This window comes from Brienomyrus brachyistius, chromosome 25 (assembly GCF_023856365.1).
Source record: "Brienomyrus brachyistius isolate T26 chromosome 25, BBRACH_0.4, whole genome shotgun sequence".
NCBI lineage: Eukaryota > Metazoa > Chordata > Actinopteri > Osteoglossiformes > Mormyridae > Brienomyrus > Brienomyrus brachyistius.
Genome location: NC_064557.1, coordinates 9,533,253 through 9,554,316, shown reverse-complemented (window position 1 = coordinate 9,554,316; position 21,064 = coordinate 9,533,253). Strand labels below are relative to the sequence as shown.

The window sequence follows — 21,064 nt, the reverse complement described above, 5'->3', positions numbered from 1 at the left end:
CATTGGTGCACCGCGAGAAAGCAACTTCACATGGTTAGATCCGTTTATCGAAGTGCACGGTGGACTTCCACCCTAACTTTTGTGAGTTTAACTCCTAAGTAGGCAAATAAAGGTGTGTTACCTCCTAGAGATACATGCATGTACGGCATAATATTTACATTTATTTCCTTTAGCAGACACATACGTTTGTCCAGCGTCGTACAATGAGGAAATATACCACATTACAAACATGTTACAGGATACTCACAAACCGGATGTACGTGTGAGCAGTAATGTTTTTCTCTTAGTCAAAGACCGCGGAACGCATAATGCTTGCTTTTGATACAACTCGCTCGATACACACGCGAAGCATGTTGAGATTCTGCGAACGCTGCCAATGTCGAAAACTTAAATATGCAGTCAAAAAATAGTTGATTGGTAGATTTCAAAGCGCAACTCATTGAGTAAAAAATATCTTATCACTTGCATCAGTAAAAGCACATTTTCTTTAGAAACACGCATTTATTAATGAAGTATCGGTTTACATTAAATTATATGTAGGCAATCAGTACATACTTAAAGATGTTCCTAAAAGTTACCCCCCCCCCAAAAAAAAGTGCACCCCCCCCTCCCCCTATGTTTAAAACAGTACCTAATCAGTTCAAGTCTCTTGTCAGCAGTAACTGCCTTGAGAAACCGACAGCATCTGACTACAATAAGTATTACTCAGCATATACTGGTTTGTATTAAATGTCATCAGAACACACAAACTGTATTATATAAAGCTTTATTTATGCACAATGTGTGAACTGTGTGGGGCGCAGTTTTAGCACAGGTTTGCATCACGGGAAACATAGTCCCCGAACCGTGAGGAAAACCTGCACACGGGAGGAAAAATTATAATATAATATAATATTATAATAAAAACGCAGGCAATGAAATCCACCAAGGTTTTTAGTCTTTCATAATTATTTAACTGTCGCCCTCGCAATAAGTACCTTTGTCAATTCATTCATTCGGCTATGAAGTTTCCACTAATATTTTGAAAGACACGCGCTATCGTTTTAAGTTTCATGTTTGATGTCATTTAAGACGACCCATATTACACTTAAAGATTCTTATTAAATACTTTCGCCTCAATGTGAAATACTGCACCTGCCATTTAAAGTTACTTCCAAAATGATAACGTTTAATTGATAAGAAACGTGACTGGGAGTCAATAAACGCGACTGGAAACTACTGAATGTAAAGGCTGCCCGCCTTTTTCCGACAGCTGATCGTGGCCGATGATAGCCGATTTATAGCTGCGAGCCGGCAGGCGAGGCTGTCAGGGATGGCTTTGCGTGGGAGAGTCGCGCTGGTGACCGGCGGAGCCCAAGGGATCGGAAGAGCAGTAGCAGAATGTCTTCTCAGGGATGAATCAAGGGTGAAGGAAAACGACACCGGCTTCCCTTTCCCACTACACGTATCAAAGCTTTGGTACCAGCAGCGGTGACTGGCGCCGTGCGTCTTGTACACGCCGCTTCTACTTTTACTCCGTGTTTACTTGCATCCTTTGCGTTTCCTTCAGGTCGCCTTCCTAGACCTTAATCGCCAAGTGGGGGACCAGTGCAAGAAAGAACTGGACAATGATTTTGACGAAGGGAACAGCATTTTCATTCCGTGTGATGTAACTGATACGCTGAATCTGCAAGGTAAAAAAAAAATAAAACTGACTCTTGACAGGTTTCTTAGTTCATTACGCAAGGAGCGCGGTTACATTTATTTTAGTGTGTAGAGTCAGGGTTCGGTTGATCATTACGTTGACGTATAATTATATTGATTCAGTTATCAAAACAGCAAATAATCTAAAAATAATCTCATGCTTTAAATCGTGGTTTTAAGGTAGCGTAATTAATAATACATGCTTGAGCCTAGCGTTTAAAAAACACCGTTGCCGTTTCAGATGCTTTCAAGCAGACGGTCGAACATTTTGGAAGGCTTGACATTGTAGTTAACAACGCGGGGATAAATAACGAGAAGAACTGGAGGAAGACCATTGAAGTTAACCTGGTAAGCTAGTGAACTGCTTTATATCCGTCTACAGGAGACTGTAGCTACGGTGTTTGTATTTCGACGCCGCTTTGACGTGTGATTTACCTACAGCTACATATTATTCTGTAAACAGACCTACATAAAGTGGCAGAATGAATTACATTCAGGAATTTTTTCCCCCTTTTTAGACATCAGTAATACAGGGTACATACCTGGCCCTAGAGCATATGAGCAAAGAGTACGGGAAAGGCGGCGGTGTGATCATAAATGTCTCGTCCATGGCAGGTAGGTATTTCTAAACAGTTTAAGCAGAATAATGACATAGGATTCCCAGTTTTTTGCTGGCTTGCAGAGACTATATAGCCAAGTGAGCAATGTTCCGACGGCAGTGGTTCTGCTTCATTCTCGCGATCGCAGCTCTTCGGCTGCGCTCATCTACCCGGCGATCGGCTCACTGAAAATAACACGATTTCCTGCCTTCTAGGCTACACACAATTAGCAAGGAAGATGCAGTGCATCGTTTCAATGCAAACCTCGCGGCGGATTTGTGGGATATCTTAAAAAAAATAGGCTCCGTGTGATCTAATCTGTTCGCCAATCTGTAGTGTAATAATCAGATAATAGAGCGCTTGTTCCGAAACAGATACATAAAAGACAGTTTAGAGAAGATGACATGTTCACGCCAGTAAACACTCACAGAAGTTTCAAATATCTGAAGCTGCTATTGCTCAAAAAAGTCTTTAAGATGAATTCGCTCCGTTTTTTGCAGCACTGTCAGTCTGCCGAGAGTGTGAAACTGAAATTTAAATCGCCATAAAATACCTACATGTCTATCACAATTATCTTTGACACAGTTGTACAATCTAGACCATTTCAAAATGTAAAACGTGGTTGACGCTAGTCGTTTAAACTAATTAAAAAGTTTTAGGCCTAGTGATTAAATGTACATGCAGCATGTCTGTGAAAATATGGCAGTGACAGATAAGCATTTTGGCCGTGCCTGCGTAACATACCTTTTTTCAAACATTTTGTGACTTATCACAATTTAGTTCCCCCTGAGCTAGTTTCCAGTCATCATAAACGATGTGACATCACAGAGATGTACAGACGCAGACAGATATACAGACGCAAAGCCACCTCTGAATTAATGACAGTCATAACTCCGTCACGGCACCTCAGTGGATATTTACCGAATTGCGCACCTTGACACTCCTGCGCGTCCGCGGCTATTCAGCTGACGCGGGCGTGACGGCAGATTCCGCCCCGCTGTCTTCACTTAGTCACCGTATGTTTCAGTGGTTTAACTTCCTTACTAGAAATTGCGTCTTAGTCCCTCCATCCCCGCAGTCCTCAGCGCAGTAGAATCGGTAGAGAAAGGATTGACTGATTGCTTGATTTTCAATGGTTTTCAATGCAGGTGAATAGACCGAGAATTCCATTTAGGAGTCCGTTTGCGCTCACGTGTAAGTAAATCTGCACCAACCCCCCCAGGACAAGTGCTTTCACGAGTTTATTCAAATAATAAAGTCTCGTTTGTTGGTTATTGAATCTTAGAATGGAGCTGCAGTTGAGGCAGTGAAAACGTATTTTGGATACCTGGCTTAATCTCTATGGGCCACCGTCGGAGGCACCTTGTTTGTTTCCACTAAATAGAAAATGGCAAAAAAGGATAGATTCACGGCAGCGCCTGCATCGTGAGCATGAAGACTTAATAGATGAAGAGTCGAGGTATGAGCAACAAGGGATTCCTACTTTGGTCACTTGGAGAATTAGACTAAACAATACATTTAAAAAAAGGATCAGAAAATTCCAACGATGACAAAAACAGTGATATAAAGCAAATCCCGCCCAGATCCTTACTTGACACGGTTCCATACTTACCGTGACAGCTGGTAAAACGCATTATAAACGAGCTGCTGTCTGCCAAGGCGGATCGCCTTGTTTGTTTTAACATGTAGCGTAGCCGCCATTTTCTTAATAATGGTCTCAAAGTTCACGTGTGGCAGCCTGTCTACTGCATTTTTCTCTTAATGCTGTGACATTTCATTGCGCAAATCATGCATGGCGTCTTATGAACAGTCGCCGTGCGTTAAGTTGTTTCACTGATCCAACTATGCATAGTCCTTCAAATAGAACAAGATCTACCCATCTATCCTGTTCAGGGTCAAAGGGGGTCCAGGAGCCTATCCCAGAAGCCAGGGGCACAAAGTAGGGAACAGCCCAGGATGGGTCGCCAACCTATCGTAGAGCGCACTCAGACACCATTCACTCACGCATGCACACCTACGCGTAACTTGGTACCTCCAATTAACCCCCATGACAACATGCAAAATCCACATACACGGAACCTGGGCAGAGACTCAAACCCAGGTCCCAAAGATATGAAGCGACAGCGCCAACCACTGCACCACCATGCCACCCTAGAACAAGCTACGCAGCATTATTTCATAGATGCAAGAATTATGGTTTCATAATTATTTCGCAAATAGTTATTCTCTTTGCAGCGGTTCAGTTTAAGTCCACAAAACCAGCCCTTCCTCCAAGTGATTATGATTACATGCATCTTGGTTTACGCACGTTAGTAGTAGGTATTACGGCTGCGCGTAGGCATTCAGGTTTAATATTAATGTTCTTGATGAGCTCTGTTCTGGGTCTCTGCTTGCAGCCTTCCTGCACTCCCCACACCAGCCTGTGTACACCGCCACCAAGAGCGGGGTCATCGCCTTCTCCCGAGCTCTGGCGGTGAGCTTAAGTCACAAGCGACTGACACTGCTTCTCAACCGGCGATTAACATCGTAGCGAAAGCTTACCGCTTTGTCTCCACGCATATGAGATTTTACCTGGGATCCCTGGTTCGGGTTCTGGAGGGCCCGTCTGCAATCCAATTTGCAGATTTCCCCGCTCAGACATACTCACTACGCCTGGTAATTAGCTCACTAAGATGTGTTTGAGCAGGGAAATCTGTAAAACTGTGTTGCGGACTGGCCCCGCGAGACTGGAATTGGGGAACCCTGCCTTAAACGACCAGCAGTATGACGCCCTCTTCTGTCCGCTGACAGGAAGCGGCCGAGCGGGGAAGCTATGGCGTCAGGATCAACGCGCTTTGCCCGGGATTCGTGGACACACCCCTCCTGCAGTCCGTCAATCAGGAGGACAACATGGGCAAGTTCGTCGAGTACAAGGATGAGTTCAAGCAGCGGATGGACAAGTACGGCGTGCTGAAGTAAGCCATGCCGAACAGAATGGGTAGGCCCTGCTCTCGCTAGGTGCTCCCTCACCTGTCTCCGCTTCAGCTACCGCGCGGCATCCTCAGAATCCAGCGAAGCCTCAAACTACCAGCATTCGCCCCCCCCCCGAGCACTGTGCCTCCTCACCTCACCGAACTGCATCTCAGGCGTTAAGCAGCGTTACATGCTGTTCGATGGCTTGCTGCATGTTTGCAGTGCTGTCACATGTCACCGAGCCTCTGCGAATGTGTTAAACGGCATTTTTGCAGTGTGAAAGTGAGTGATGTCCAAGAAGGTGACACTTTTAGGGGTCAGCGGCTTGTCAAGCTAGTGCTTGATGGCGACCTGCATAACTGACAGCCTTCAGCTACAAAACACCAACTAAAAACTACAAAATGGTAGTTTTTACAAAACTCTGGCTTGTTCCAGAGAATAGTCAACAGAAAGACACAAAACCCCATCGTAGAACTCTGTTTAAGGTCATCAGGAACACTAATGAAAGTGGCAATAACATTTTAAGGAATTTTAAGGGAATGTTTAAATTCCTTTCAACCAAAGTCAAAAAAGCTGCTCATCACTGCAGTCACGGTTCCTACATCTTCATCCATCCCTCTAAATCACTTCTATCCACTTATTTTGGTCCTACATCTTAATACTGCTTCTAATTATCTGGAACCCAGTCCTATAGCAGAGCCAGAAATCATAGCGCGGGTGAGCCGGCATAACGTCAGGAGGGCCAGTCCCATAGCAAGTCACTTGGCGACAAAAATCACACTACAGACGCACGTACGTATTTATCGGTTTTTAAATGACGCATAGCACTACTAAGACCAAATGATGTAAGAGAGAGAAAAATATATTTGCCTCTCCACGGCACATTTCCTCGGATTGATCTAACCAGGCACACACATACCTGTCAGACAATCATTTACTGAATTATATTGCAAAGAACACCCAGCTCCATCCATGCCGCTGTAGCTCAAGGAAGAGGTAGACCAGTCCTGAAAAGGTGCTAGTCAGCTTTCAGTGCTGTGCCAAGGAGAGAAACTCATCAAAACCCTTGTTTCACTTAACGAGTTTATCTTTTTCGATTCCATCGCACCACATCTGCAGAAACCTATGAGCCGTTCTGTAGAAATCAAACCACAAGCCCCCTCTCAGGGCGGGACAGCTACCCATCTCACACACAGCTGCCCTTTTTACATTTCCATAGACGGGAGAAACTTTGCCGCCCCTTTGCCCTGACACTCTCTCCTTGTCAGGCCCTCTCTGGTCGCCGAGGGAGCGGTGAGAATGATAAAGGACGGCGCCTTGAACGGAGCGGTGATGAAGATCACATGTTCGAAGGGAATTCACTTTCACACCTACGAGCCGCCGTCCTGCTAATCGGCCGCACGTCCACGCCGGGGCCCAGCTGCCGATTTCCGGAAACGTAAAGGCTCTGTCGCTTGGAAGGCAGCGGAAATCGGATCCAGATCCACTGTCTGTTGTTACCGCTTTTTGCATAGCTATAAGTATGTATTAGAGATGGCACTGGAGATGAGCTTCGTAGGCATGTGTTATAGCATCTGAGGGATGCTACCCTGGACACACCTCAACCCGACTGAACATGATACATCAGCTTTTTCCCTGCAGACTTTTTAAGTGAGATATCACAGCTTTCCAGCTCCGATAATGAGATCGTCTTCTTCATGACTGAAATAAACTGGATTGCAGGTACCCAGAACCACTTGACAGACTCCCCCCCCCTCCAGTTAGATGTCAGTGGTGATCTTCCGCCCCACAGCCCCCATTTGTGTGTAGTTTCTCATTTATGCATACAGCTGCAGGAACTGAAGGAAATTAAAGTGGTTTAACCATGTTACGCACCTCCCCTTTTTCTTCAGAATGGCGCACACACACACACACATTTATTCTTCAGACACTCTGCGACTACACAGCTATGTCTCCCCACCCTGTCGACCCAGGTGAGATGCTTTTTTTTTTTCCTCAGGCAGGCGAGTCAAACAAAAATCCCCAAAACACAGCGAACAAACGTGCAGGGTCGGCAGGTCAAATTCCTCAACACGGGTGCTGCCAGAACGAGCCAGGACCGGCCCTCTGGGTGAAACATCTAAAACTGATCAAAACAGACGCTACGATGAACTTCAGAGGCAGCCCATAGCACCTCCAAGACCTCCGCGAAAATAACAGGGTCACACGACTGCACGTTCCTTCAGGCTGCAGTTACTTGGGCGAGTTTTCAGTTAATAAGCAGATAATCTGATCCAGGGCGGATGAGACACTTTATACGGTTCTTCTCATTCCCAGAAGGTTGTTTGTCATTCCTGTTACGCCAATTCTTCTAGGTACTTAGTGTGCCATACAAACACACCCACATTTCACAGGGACAGTAAGCCACAACCGAACCCCGAATTAGCCACAAGGTACATTTCTGTTGCCGTCTGTTGAGCACAGATGTAATGATACACTGACGGCCGCAATTGGCTTCGATTCCTCAAATCTAAGATCCTTTTGGGGCCTCCGAACAGCTCCAGTCACCCTAAAAGCACCTAAAGCAGCATTTGTCCAACAGGAACAGGGTAACAGTGGTAAAACAGCAGGGTGTCACGGTCTGTGATGACAGCTGCGGAACATCAGAAATAGGCCCAGCTAAACAAACTTCAACACATACTAACGAGAAGAAACAAAGGACATTAGTGACAGAGCACATCAATGCCAGCTCACAGTCAGCCATCTGAAATTGTGCTCCTCTAATTAGGAAGCTAATCTGGTAAACTGCAAATATTATATAGACAGGTGTGTGTCAGGGATGTCAGCTTTGGTCAGCTTTTGGTGAGATTTTCAATTTGAAACAAGTCTGCACAGACATTTAAGCAAGAGTTTTATTACCTTGTAGTCTGTAGGGTTTGCAAACTACCTAAACGCTTTTGACGTAGCTGAGTTTAGGTTTATAATGGAATACTACAGATTTGCCGGAAGATTTCTTGCGTGAGAGATTGAGATTAAGGCTGAAAATGTGAGTGTCACACCAGATGCGTGAGAGTTGGCAATCCTGGCGCGTTATTTAAAAAAAAAAAAAAAGCAGGCAAAGAAATCAATTCCAGCATCTTCCGCCCGCTTGGCGTCTGGCCAGTCGGAGGCACCCTATCAGACGAAAAGCACAGAACAAATCAACTGTTGCATGTCCTTTTTTCTATTGAAGGTCACGCGACTTGTGCTGGCAATGAGGGTGACTTGGTTTTTTCACAAGAGCATAATTAATGTTGGTCAGGACTTTGACGATTTTCTCCTTCCATTCTGTGCCAGTTCAGCACCACTGGCCCCACTAGAGCCAGGGATTGCAATGTCTGCGAAAGGTTTTAAAGAACCAAATATCACGTGATTAAATCCCACCTTCACCCGGATGTTGGTTTCTTTGAGAGCTCGGTGGAGGCGAGGCGCGTGTCCACGGCCATTTCCAGCCACGCACATCTGTCACTGTCTTAGGGACGGCGGTAACCCAGGCGGTGAAATATCGCTTTCCAACGACGGAAAAATTTAATAAACTTAAAAACAAAAAGAATTAAAGGCGTTTTCTTTTGTCCTTTATGTGCCAGTGTGAGTCACATACTATATAAAACATATATGCCACGGGGGCGTTGGATAAAATTAAAGTCGAAATGACGTTAAACGATCACAATAACTCTGCAAGAACAAATGGACTCGAAGGCCTTCCCCCCCCCCCCCCAAGACAAAAGGAAAACTGCCACGAGGAGGGGCTGCAGGGACGGGAAAGCAGACGACTGCCCATTTCAGGGAGCCCGGTCCTAAATGGGGCGGCTGTTCTGTTAGAGCCCCCCCTGTCAGTGTCTCAGACCGACACAGCGCAGGGCATGCTAACAATAGCGGCCCGAAAGCACCGACGCGGGTGTCGGTCATAAACCCCCCCTGGGTATTAAGCACAGACTGAGCATTTCTGATTTATGGCTACGGATCTCTATGGCTCCGTTGCATAACGTCAGGTATTTCACTTAAATGACCCAAATCGGCGCTACTTCTGTTTCCTGCTGAACACGTTTAGTTTCATTCACAGTTTATATGACCAGCAAAACCGCTCCCAACGTCTAAATGCTCAATAGCCGCTTCCTTCTTCCTGATGTACGATAGGCAGCCTCATCAGCGCTCTAACATCTATAGCAATCAGACGGATGAAGAGCGAAAAGTAACTTTAAAATGCTGAGCTTGCGTAACACGAAAACAGATAAGACCGCTAAATTTACCATCACGTATATATATACAGAAGCGTATGAACAGGAGACGGTACAAAGAGCCATATCAGCAATACGAGAAAAACGTAGCAAACAGACAGTCATGGTTAAAAAGAGCGATTAATCACTACAGCAGGGGTCTCCAACTCCAGTCCTGGAGAGCTACCGTCCAGTAGGTTTTCTATCCTTCCCGGCTTCTGTTGAGCCACACCTGTTCCTGGTATTTGCCTGAGAGCTGGTGTGGTTCATCAGAAGCCGAGTAGGATAGAAAACCTACTGGATAGTAGGTCTCCAAGACCGGAGTTGGAGACCCCTGCACTACAGGGACTCGAAAATCTCTGGTGCTGGGTCCTGTTTTCTGATACTGTAAAATACAGCAGTAAGCAAAGACCATGGCATGAACGACACGCGACACGCGACACGCGACCTGCTATGTGACCGGTACCTCTCCCTTTCCTGCGGACTGTGTGTCACCTATTATACCTTTTGCACCCATAGAAACTTATAGAGTAACCCAAACCACGTCGTGACCGTGCAAATCATGCAGCCGTTGGTCTAAGGAGCACAGTAACAGGAGGATGACAAGGTTACGGTGCAGCTACGGTCGGGGAGAGTAACGTGGGGGTTGGGGGGGCGGGTGCTGTGAGGCTTGCAAGCTCATACTTTCTTTACCTTTTACATAATAACTTTCAGTGCATGGTTTTGAAGTCGTGGAGCACTTAGAAATACATGTCACTTGAATTTGGGGAAGGAAGGTTTTAGTAAATAAGGTCAATTGCAGGTCCCACTACAAAACAGGATCTTCTCAGCCGTCGATATACAACATAAATTCCTTTGTCTGATATAAACCTGGACGTTTCAGCTGCGGGGGTGTATAGCCATACGGTGGGAGGGTGTTAGGATGATTCCAAGGGCCCTTTAAAATGTGGGGCCCTCGAAAACATGGAGCAGAAGTAGACTGGTCTGGGTTGGGGGCCCAATTTGATATGTTTACATGGCGTCCAGTGGCGCCCTTGTTCAGCTGAATTGTGAGAGGAAAATGGGTGACCTAACGTTTTTCTCCTTCCGCTCCCTCCTAGATGTCGCAATCTGTTCTAACGATAAACCAGGCTCCCGTGGACATGCTGGTGAACCTTCACAGACAGGCTCCGCCCCCATCTGCATGTGCATGACGCTGAAGCTGGACGAAATTCCCAGCGCCATGCTCCCGTACATGGGCCTGCAGCGCCGCCCTGGTGGATAAAGACAGCGGCGCCCGTATCAGGTAATAAGGTGCCACCCTGGGGTCTTCCCGAGCGCCTAAGACAACTGTTTCATTTGGCACAGAGCAAGACTCCGGCGGCCAGCCAAGAGCAACAAATGTCAGCGATATTTGGGAGGGGGAGAGAAATTAATTTGCAATCAAGAACAGGGATTGGAAATTCTCCTATGGGGGGGGGGGGAGGAGACAAACTAAGCAAAACATTAGATTTAAAGAACAAAAATAAACAGTGTTGCCTTCCACAATAACAGAAAATGTCTGTTATTCATAGTCATGCCTCCCACATCTTGTGTGTGCATAGAGGATGTGTGTACAGAGTATATAAATTATCTCACTTGTTTGGCAGGAGACTACAGGCCAAAATGCACCGCCAACATCATCCCTGATCCCATGTTGCCGGCACCCCCCCCCCCCATCACCCTAACCCTAAACATCTCTCCGCCATCCATCACGGAAGTCCTCATTACTGTGACGGATTGCTTCAATTAGCTGGTGGGGAGGGGGTGAATTTCGCCTGCTCCCCAACGGCCAGGGAGGTAAAGAGTTCGCGCGCAATAACACACTCCGGGTTGCGGCTCACTGGGGTGCTAACGTAGTCCTGGCATGGTGCGGACGCACGAGCCACCCCCAAAGTTCACACCCTGCGCAATGACTAACTAGCAGGATTAGCAGTGGCTTGAGGCTCCGCCTCCAAATGCCCCCCCGCTAGCATTCCCGCCACCTGCACCGCCGGTAAATGGCGCTCCCGCCGTCACCGTGATGCGCATCGCCATCATTCCTACTCCTCGTCGCCACAGCTACGGTCCGTGGTCTCCAACTTCACAACTCCTGCCTTACACCGCATTGTAATTACACCATGAATCACGCTTCTGGCAGTTTGGCCAGGAAGGCATGGTTACTGCAAGGTAGTTCTGTTTATACAGAAATATGCGTAACAGATGGCAAGTAAGGTAAGCATACATGTATTTTAACAGCTGGGATTTGGGCATGCTGTAACAGAACCTACCACAGGCAGCTTGGTGTTTACGGCAGAGTAAGGAGCTGAAGTAGTCATTTATACCGAGCGGGGAGGTCAGCGCGTATCCGGCCAATTAAGTCCGTTTAGGGGGAATTAAGTGGGAAAATTTAAATACTTCATAAAGGAGAATCCTCCGGTTCTGCAAAGGGTGCCACAGGGAGCGACGGGTCTGCTTCCTGAGTAGGCAGGGACTTCATGTATTTATGATGAAGCCATTAGAGCTAGTCAGCAGTAAGAATGATGGAATCGGCCCGGTTCATTAATGACACGGTAATTTCCAATTTCTCAATAAGCTGTGAAAGGAGCAGTCAGCTCGTCTCTAATCTCCTGCCCCAGATTGATCTCCCACAGCGATGTGCGCTCTGCCACCCAGACTTGAAACACTGGCCCACTTCAGATAACAAACGGGAAGTTTACACTCTCAGCAACCACATTCCCAGTGCACTAGACCGGCAGCCAACTGGCCCAGCTAATATTTCACCTGTCGATCTTCAAAAAGAACAAAATCCCAATTTATTCTAATATACACAGCTTTCTAAATGTAATCTTAGACATTGTACATTATACAAACTTTCAGCGTGCCAGAGAACCCAAAAGTATACATTTCCCCCATACTATCATCTCAGGTCATCAGCAGCATATAGCAACAAGCTGACATGTGGTTAATGCTCAACACGCGATTCCCCCAACCAAGCTGAGAACAGTTAATCAGCTAATCTTGCTATTTTAAAGTTGCATGTTCAGAATGCAACTATTCATGAAATTGCAAGCATTCCAAGGCTGCAACCTAAATATGCCTGGTATTATTACACATCCTGCATGTCAGACATGTCATAACCCTGCCCTTTATATTTTGAAGACTATCTGATTTTAGGAGCAACACTACATAAACAAATTAACAAACGATGCAAGAAATCACCTTAAATCACCTTAAACTTCTGATTCTGAAAGCTGAATGGAACAGAACTTGCAGATTAAGCTGAAACATGAACTTGTTTTGGATGGTTTGCATTTTTCAGGTTCTATACACAGATCCTTTAACTACCCTGTAATGCTGCCGCTGCACCCCTAGAGGGCGAGAGCGGGTCGTGAAAAGCATAAACGGAGCGCCGCCAGGCCACAGCGACCTCTACTGGACACTTTCAACCACTTCTTTACAGTTAAGCACAATTTTCTTGAACCAACAACAAACAAAAAAATACTTGTTCTGCCATATATTAACTGGTCACAATTTATTTACGTACACGAGAATGTTTTAAATATTAAAATATATGCTTACAAAAGAAAATGGGAAGAATTTACATAGAGGGATCTCCACATTTCAGAAGACATGATGTATCTTTCATCCTGTGTGAAATGTTAAAAAAAAAAAAAAAAAAGTTTTAGTTTCTGCACAAATCATGAATGAAACCAGAGAGATTCTGTATAAATGTAAGAGGCCAATGCCTGGGGTGACAGTAACAGTAACAGTTTGCGCTCACTGGACACAGACTTACATGCTGGCGATTCTCTCCAATCGCTTTAACGTCCCCTAAAGAGAAATAAAAAAAAAAGCAGGAAGGGTGAAAATAGAAAAGAAAAACACATGCATACATCCATAAATCACAGCATTTCAGTAAAATGTGTGTCTGGCTGAATCCTTAGGTCCTTGTCATTACGAGTTTCTGTCATTGGCCGACGGCAGTGCTCGGGGGACCCTGCTTTTACGTGTGCCGATTTACAGGGCTGCACTTAACCGGGAGGGAGGAGATCACACCAGTGAATAAGCCGCAATGAAAACGACGTGCAGAACTGAGTCCCAGCAGAGGAGCTTCGTTTCCTTTAGATTAGCGTTTCCCAGTCCAGTCCTCGGAGACCCAAAGAGAGACCACGTTTTTGCTCCCTCCCAGTCCCCTGCCAGGCGGTTCACGTTTTTGCTCCCTCCCAGTCCCCTGCCAGGCGGTTCACATTTTTCCTCCCTCCCAGTCCCCTGCCAGGCGGTTCACGTTTTTGCTCCCTCCCAGTCCCCTGCCAGGCGGTCCACATTTTTCCTCCCTCCCAGTCCCCTGCCAGGCGGTTCACGTTTTTGCTCCCTCCCAGTCCCCTGCCAGGCGGTCCACATTTTTCCTCCCTCCCAGTCCCCTGCCAGGCGGTCCACGTTTTTGCTCCCTCCCAGTCCCCTGCCAGGCGGTTCACGTTTTTGCTCCCTCCCAGTCCCCTGCCAGGCGGTCCACATTTTTCCTCCCTCCCAGTCCCCTGCCAGGCGGTTCACGTTTTTGCTCCCTCCCAGTCCCCTGCCAGGCGGTCCACATTTTTCCTCCCTCCCAGTCCCCTGCCAGGCGGTTCACGTTTTTGCTCCCTCCCAGTCCCCTGCCAGGCGGTCCACATTTTTCCTCCCTCCCAGTCCCCTGCCAGGCGGTTCACGTTTTTGCTCCCTCCCAGTCCCCTGCCAGGCGGTCCACATTTTTCCTCCTTCCCAGTCCCCTGCCAGGCGGTCCACGTTTTTGCTCCCTCCCAGTCCCCTGCCAGGCGGTCCACGTTTTTGATCCCTCCCAGTCCCCTGCCAGGCGGTCCATGTTTTTGCTCCCTCCCAGTCCCCTGCCAGGCGGTCCACGTTTTTGCTCCCTCCCAGTCCCCTGCCAGACAGTCTATGTTTTTGCTCCCTCCCAGTCCCCTGCCAGGCGGTCCACGTTTTTGCTCCCTCCCAGTCCCCTGCCAGGCGGTCCACGTTTTTGCTCCCTCCCAGTCCCCTGCCAGGCGGTCCACGTTTTTGCTCCCTCCCAGTCCCCTGCCAGGCGGTCCACGTTTTTGCTCCCTCCCAGCTCCTGGTAAAAATGTGGAAGGCCTGGAAGTTCCTGAGGACGGGTTTGAGAAACATTGGTCTAAATGCTGCCAAGCATCTGGGGGGTATGTTTACCTATGAGAGGAGCCAACAGTCAGGGTTTTGGAAAGACCCCCCCCCCAACATAAGCTACACTTACCTTTGAGACATTAGTCACAGAGATGGGACTTGCTTCAGGGGGTTGGTGTCCCGCCGGAATGCCGCGGAGGCCGCTGGCAACCTCGGGTTCAGCTTCTGCATAAACAACAGCCCCATTTAGGCTCCGCGTCCTGTGTCTGTGTATTGCTGTTAGTACACCGAGAGTAAGCTTTGCCAGTATGGTGTATGCTTGGTGCTGATACTGCGTGTGGTGTTCATATACCATCCGTCAACACCAGCCCGCAGACAGGTAAACATCAACGGCCCACAGCGCCATAGCAAAGAAACGCGTCCGATAAAGGTCACAGTCGGCTTTATTTTAAGATGCACAAAAACATCTGATCGCGCTTTGATCTCACGTCATACTGGCTGAGTGCTGATTTGACAATGTCAAGTGTTTACCAGAAGCTTCTTGGCTTGTTATGTCGTCTTTTTCTGTCAGCAGTATCGATGACTCTGCCTGGGGGGGGGGGGGGGGGGAAGAGAAATTCATTTGTTTGCTTATTGGGGGGGCTTCTTTATTACGTTACACATTCTGATCAACACAGTGACAGTCGAGGCCCCCCTCTTCACTCCCTCCTACGATCATTCGTGTCCAATTAATGTGAAATAAACAGCGCAGAGCGTCTTAAGACACCCGGAATGCAGATCCAGAAAAATGAAACGCGTCCCGATCTGAACTGCATCACCTTGTCGAGAATAAAAAACATATTTAAAACTCATGTTGGAAGAAGTTTTAAAAGAAAAATCGGAAATATCAATGACTCAGTCAAACAGCTGAAGAGTAAACAACAGGCGAGTCAAAGGGAAAGAAAAAAATGGCATTTATTCAAATGCAAAACACATGGGAGAGGAAGGGATGGCGAAAGGGAAACAAAAACAGGCAGGCTGTGGTACGAGATGGGGATCTGCACCGATCTCTATGCCGTGCACCGGAAGGTGAGAGGATCCTACCTGTGCTGAGCTCAGGGCCAGCCTGGTTTCCAGCAGCAGCACCCGGCTCTCCAGGTTCTCCCACTGCTCCCTGTCCACGACGACCTTCCCAGCTGTGTCCCTCTCCAGGGCCTGCAGCCGCCTCTCCAAGCTGGAGAGCTTCTCCAGCTTGGCCTGGCACTCCTGCAGCTGGGCCTCGAGAGCCTGCAGCCTGGCCTCATCCACCTGCGGGTCACGTGCGTGACAAGAAGGTGGGCTGCGCATTACCTGCCACAGCGGGAGAGATGGTGTGGGGCAAACCTGCGGCTCCGTCGGCCAAGCGGGTGACAGTGGGTCTTCAGCTTCAGGCTCCTCCACCTCAGAGCTAGTCTCAGATCCTGCCTCAGAGTTCGCCTCGTTGCACAAGGGGTTGGTGAGCGCGGAAGACGTATCGCCGGTGTGTTTCTCCACCAAGGGCAGCTTCTGTGCCACCGACAAACAGGACACCAAACTCTGACAGCGCACCAGAATGTTGTAGGTTCTGTACCCCTTTACTCTAGAAAAAGGCATCTGGTACTGATGTTACCTGATTAATGGGCTTTAACATGTTAATCCTCGATCAGTCGACACCGAATTACTAAATTTCTCAAAGCAAATTATGGTGGGGCTCGGTTGCCACATTCTCCAACGAGAGATGAGGGGAGGAGGGGGGACGCGTGGTCCACCTCCGGCATCAGAAAGACTTACACTGAATGTCCCTGACGTTACTACATCAGTGACAGGAAGCTTCTCCATTTTACACAGCAGATCGATGGACGGAAATCCAGATTTACTCTTTTTCTGGAAAGTAGGCTGACAAAGTAAACAAAACGCAGGTAAGTAATACTGTCCACAGTATATTGTATACAGTACTTTATAGTTCACATTATTTTTATATTTTACTAAAGTATACACCCATCAGGTTTGATAAGTTGTCAATATTTTTTTAAACTCTCTGAAATGGTCTCCAGGCCTCCACACAACCAGCAAGAAGGCAAATGGATGCTTAATCCTTGAAAATGTTGCAGACAGTGACACGAAGCTCTACAGCACCTCCTACAGGCTCATCTACAGGCAGCAATGAGAGACACTCAGCGCCTGCAGCATACAGCAGGGTGCGGCAGCGCGGAGTCGTCACAGTGTGTCACCCTGATGACCTTGGACGGCCTTGACCTTGGACGGCAGATTGACAGTGACACACCATATGATCTGCGTGTTTATGGAGCTCGTCCCAAAGCAGCCCACGGGCAAACGTCTTCCCAAAGGCAAGGGATTTGTGACAAACTCAGTCACCCTATTAAACTTGGAACAAGTATGGTTATCTAACACCTACAGTATATTTAATGGAGCATTTGTACTACAAAGTATTGAATATTACAGCAAAAACAATTGTGAGTGTTTGGACAGCCACACACTTGTGTTTGACATGGGCGATTCTGTTATGAAAAAATAAATCAGAATTGAAGTAAAAAGGCTCACTATGAAAAATCCCAGTGACTTTCCATAACAACAATGAGTAGAGTCAATCATCCCACTCATTGTTAATCATGGTGAGTCACGGTGAGGCTAGAACCCATCCCAGGGGACACGGGGCACAGGGAGTGGGATTCGAACCCCCAGCCCTGGAGTGCCGCCCCTCTGAGCCTCAGTGCCCCCTACACTAACATCCCCTTTTCCGAGATGACAGCCGTACCCTGGCCACCTTGCACAGCTGCCCGTGCTTCCTGGTCACGAACCCGATGACGTCGCAGAGGATGCCGATCTTATGCTCGGCGAAACCTGGCTGCAGGAACTGCTGCTTGGTCAGCAGCGGCTTATAGTGGAAGACGTCGCGGAGGACCTAGGCAGGCGAGAGCAGAACATGGCAAGATGCACCTGACACACGCTCGGTACACACCGGTGCTATAAAACATTAAAAATGACTTAAGATAAAACAGATAGAGAGCTTCACATGAATCTAGCTGTTCTGTGTCCTTTTAACATTATAATAATAAAAAACAAATAAAATGGTGCTCTTTGATAAAATCCACAAGACTCCTTTACTGATCGAACAGAACCGGTGGCTGCACTCTTCCTGTTACCCTAACTTTTAAATTATCTGGACCGAGTTGCGAGGTTATGGGGAAGGCGTGGGTCCCCCTGGGGGAGCGAGGGTGGACGGCAGCTTGGAAGGGACATAAAGGCTGGCTGAGCTTGATGGGAAACATGGATCGCAGGGTCTGTCAGGCCAACCACACTTCCGCGCGGGGGAATACGGATCCATACAGGATGTCACTGCGCGTCCCACTGGAGAGGGACAATCTCCCCCAATAGCGCCCGCATAAATACCATCTGTCCCCAGAATGAGAACAACATCGGCTGTGCATCTGCAATCAAGTTTCACCCGTCCCTCACTATCACTGCACTGCAGTGAGCAGCTGTAACTGGATACCAACACAAATGTGTTTCTGGTTATTCTTATGATTGCTGAAGTGGTTTGAGAGAGGGGCGGCGGGGGGGGGGTGGGGGGGGTGGCGGTGCTCCAAGGAACTTAGGTCCCAGGAGACCCCAGGAATGGGCGCCGGAACTCTTCATGCTGAGTACGGAAGCAACTGGAAGCACTCTGACACGCCGGGCCGGTCGATGATAACCGAGTGAAGATTGATAACCGAGGCCCTTCATACATGCGAGGGGCCCCCAGAGATGGTGGCAGCACAGCCCTCGTCTGAACAGCATGGAAAAGAACCCGAAAGTGTCCCACATAAAGAAACCCAATTCTCATGGCTTCCTGCTGAGAAGCTCCTGTCCACGCTTTCCCAAAGCCACGGCTCACCTTATACACGGTTTCGACGAAGCGAAGGTCGTTCTTCCCCGCTAGCTCGACCCCGAGCTCCACGAGGTGCTCGGCTACATGCGACGAATAGGAGACGAAGGCGTAGCTCACGATTGGCAGAACCGACGAAAGGTCACCTCTGGCCAAACTGAAGATGAACGACAGGAGGGATATATTAGTCAATATTACACATTCAAATATACGTCAAATATATACTACATCTACAGAACCACACAAAACACTAGAATTTACTTCTGAGAAATAGCATAATATACTACAGAGTTAAAAACGTGGGTGCAAATCATTAATACATATCACTCATATTGCAATTATTACAGGTCATTTTTTAAACAACTCCCAAAAATAGTGATGAATTGCATAAATCATTATCCTCTGGGACTCCTTTTTCATTCTCTGCTTAAAGATGGGAAATAATTAGCTAATGACATAAGGGGCTTAATGATGCGACAGGGCAAAACAAATGGGCTTCTGCACGAGGTCCGTCAGGTTAATGTCGGCCGCGTGACGGACCTTTAGCACGTGGCACACGGGAATGCGGGCGCTGACATTGAGCAGCCTCCACTGGGCATATCGATTTCATATGAGGGAGCGTCGTACATCAAGTTACGTACGCTCTCTGACCTTCCATAATTACGAGAAAGTTATAATAGCCTCTCGTTTCGTCTCTGACAAATCAAAGCCCATTTTGTCATTCTCAGACACGCCTTTCCCAGTAGTACAACAGTATTAATTATGGTCTGTTCGGAGTCCCATTTGGACCGGGGGGGGGGTGTTGCTACAGCTGGAGCCTGCATCACAAAACCGGATTTCTTACTTAGCCTGATAACTTGTCGGATTCTAAGTAGTCTGTGCTAAATGTAAGCGGATGTAGTCCATTTAGTAGTAAACCTGTGCACAAAACAGTCCGTGCTCAAGTGGCTTGGAATGTCACACAGGAAATAAAAAAGCGTCCCACCGCATGTTAATATTGAAGGTGTCATCAGCAGCTGTGTTTATAGTATGGGACAAGGTTTCTCCATGGACCGGGATGCAACATACAATGACATATAACAACAATACAACGTGCACACAGACTACAACAACAATATCTGGGAAAAACAGCACGCAAATCCTCTGCTAATATTAGAAAATAATGGCTCATCCGAAATGACTATTGACTCACTCAAACCACAGGTTGACTTTGACTCTTCTTGTTTCAGGTATATTTTGGAAAACGTGTATTAATGACCGCCGTTACTTCACACCAAAAGGTCAAAGCTTTCAGAAGGTCAGGTACTCCTTTCCTCTAGAAACTGCATCATCTCACGTGCTCAAATACTCCGTGTCGTGTCGACTGTTCCGCCCATGATCGTCCAAGATAAGTGGTTAGTGACGGATAGATGGATTATCTAAACGGGAGCCCATACAAAAACAAAAGCGATATTTCAGTTTCTACTCCGCTTTCACTGATCGAGCCGCGCGTTCCCGTACAGTGCGCGCGCTGACCGATGCTTCTCGATGCGAACAGAAAGGTCCCGGCGCGTTCGCGGTCACGTGATCGTGCCTTAATTTAATAATTTAATAAGTCAAAGATCTCCACTTACGAGCAATAATCCACTTCTCTGGGGTACTTAAGCGTTCGGAGCTGACGTTCCAGCTTTCGGAGACATCCTCTCAAATCGCCAGTTGTCATGGCTGGCGTTAACTGTCGTCCTACCGAGAAGTGAGAAATGCAGGCACTAAATTCAAAACGTAAATTACAAATAAATAAATATGCCGTTCTCTGCACATCCTGTTTTTTTTACCCCAGTCTGTCATTCACATTGTTTAGAAGTAAATTCTGTCCATGTTTAAAATATCTAACAACATCCACCCGATAGCTGCGGATAGCATACTACTTGAATGACAACGTTTAAGTTCACGTATCTCAAAAAAGAAAACACTTTGACTAGGTAAAACTTAGCTCTTGAAGTGTCCTATAAGACAAGTATACAATACTTTCCACAGAGACTGATTTTAGAAGTATGTTGTTAGGTAAATCTTTACTAGCTAACAGGCTATAAAAGTCATATTTAGATGCAGCTGAACATGCTTAGCTACAAATCAAAGAGGACGTAGCAAAACATGTATTAACTGGTTGCATGACATATGCATTAAACATATGCCACAACCAGGACAAAAACTTATTTTAATAACAATCGCTCTGTACCTGTGCTTTATTTTTGCCGGTTAAACTGCAGCGACTGTTGCGATTGGTTTCCATAGAACTACAGGTTGCTTCTGGTTTTGTAGCGGCATATTCGCTATAGCACCTCAAAAAGCCACCTGTTCCTCCGGTAACGATTTAGCACAAAAAAAATATTGTCACACTGCCGTTTAACTATACAAGCACGTTGGCGTTAGATAAAGGTAGAGGTATAAGTCGTGTGTTGCTCTAATATTTTGAAATGGTAGTCAAGGGGAAATAAAGCCCATTCAGCGTGATGCGCTAAGGGCACAGATCCACAGATAGATTTACTTGATGTCCTACGTCATTTCCACCAATAACAAGGAACGTCAAACTTGACAACGGT

At 47.1% G+C, this 21,064-nt stretch overlaps 2 protein-coding genes across 4 annotated transcripts; one reads left to right on the top strand and one right to left on the bottom strand.

The window, feature by feature from the left end:
* The first annotated feature begins 1,275 nt into the window (after positions 1-1,275).
* On the top strand, positions 1,276-7,104 carry hpgd (15-hydroxyprostaglandin dehydrogenase). The gene is made up of 7 exons (XM_048996664.1): positions 1,276-1,405; positions 1,550-1,673; positions 1,925-2,031; positions 2,202-2,298; positions 4,679-4,755; positions 5,073-5,236; positions 6,503-7,104. Exons 1-7 carry the CDS (start codon positions 1,313-1,315, stop codon positions 6,624-6,626), a joined length of 786 nt encoding a protein of 261 aa, XP_048852621.1. The 5' UTR covers positions 1,276-1,312; the 3' UTR covers positions 6,627-7,104.
* cep44 (centrosomal protein 44) lies at positions 1,532-21,031 on the bottom strand. 3 transcript variants are annotated; one of them, XM_048996662.1, is made up of 12 exons: positions 20,701-21,031; positions 20,096-20,204; positions 18,492-18,639; positions 17,373-17,519; positions 16,388-16,492; positions 15,962-16,123; positions 15,683-15,886; positions 15,131-15,188; positions 14,730-14,824; positions 13,266-13,300; positions 13,049-13,116; positions 1,532-1,666 (listed from the first exon to the last, which is right to left on the bottom strand). In XM_048996662.1, exons 2-11 carry the CDS (start codon positions 20,182-20,184, stop codon positions 13,068-13,070), a joined length of 1,092 nt encoding a protein of 363 aa, XP_048852619.1. In that variant the 5' UTR covers positions 20,185-20,204; positions 20,701-21,031; the 3' UTR covers positions 1,532-1,666; positions 13,049-13,067. The 3 variants fall into 3 exon arrangements, with proteins under 3 accessions (XP_048852619.1, XP_048852617.1, XP_048852618.1); XM_048996660.1 differs by having other exon boundaries at positions 15,683-16,123; XM_048996661.1 differs by lacking the exon at positions 1,532-1,666 and adding an exon at positions 10,352-10,722 and having other exon boundaries at positions 15,683-16,123.
* Positions 21,032-21,064: the final 33 nt, after the last annotated feature.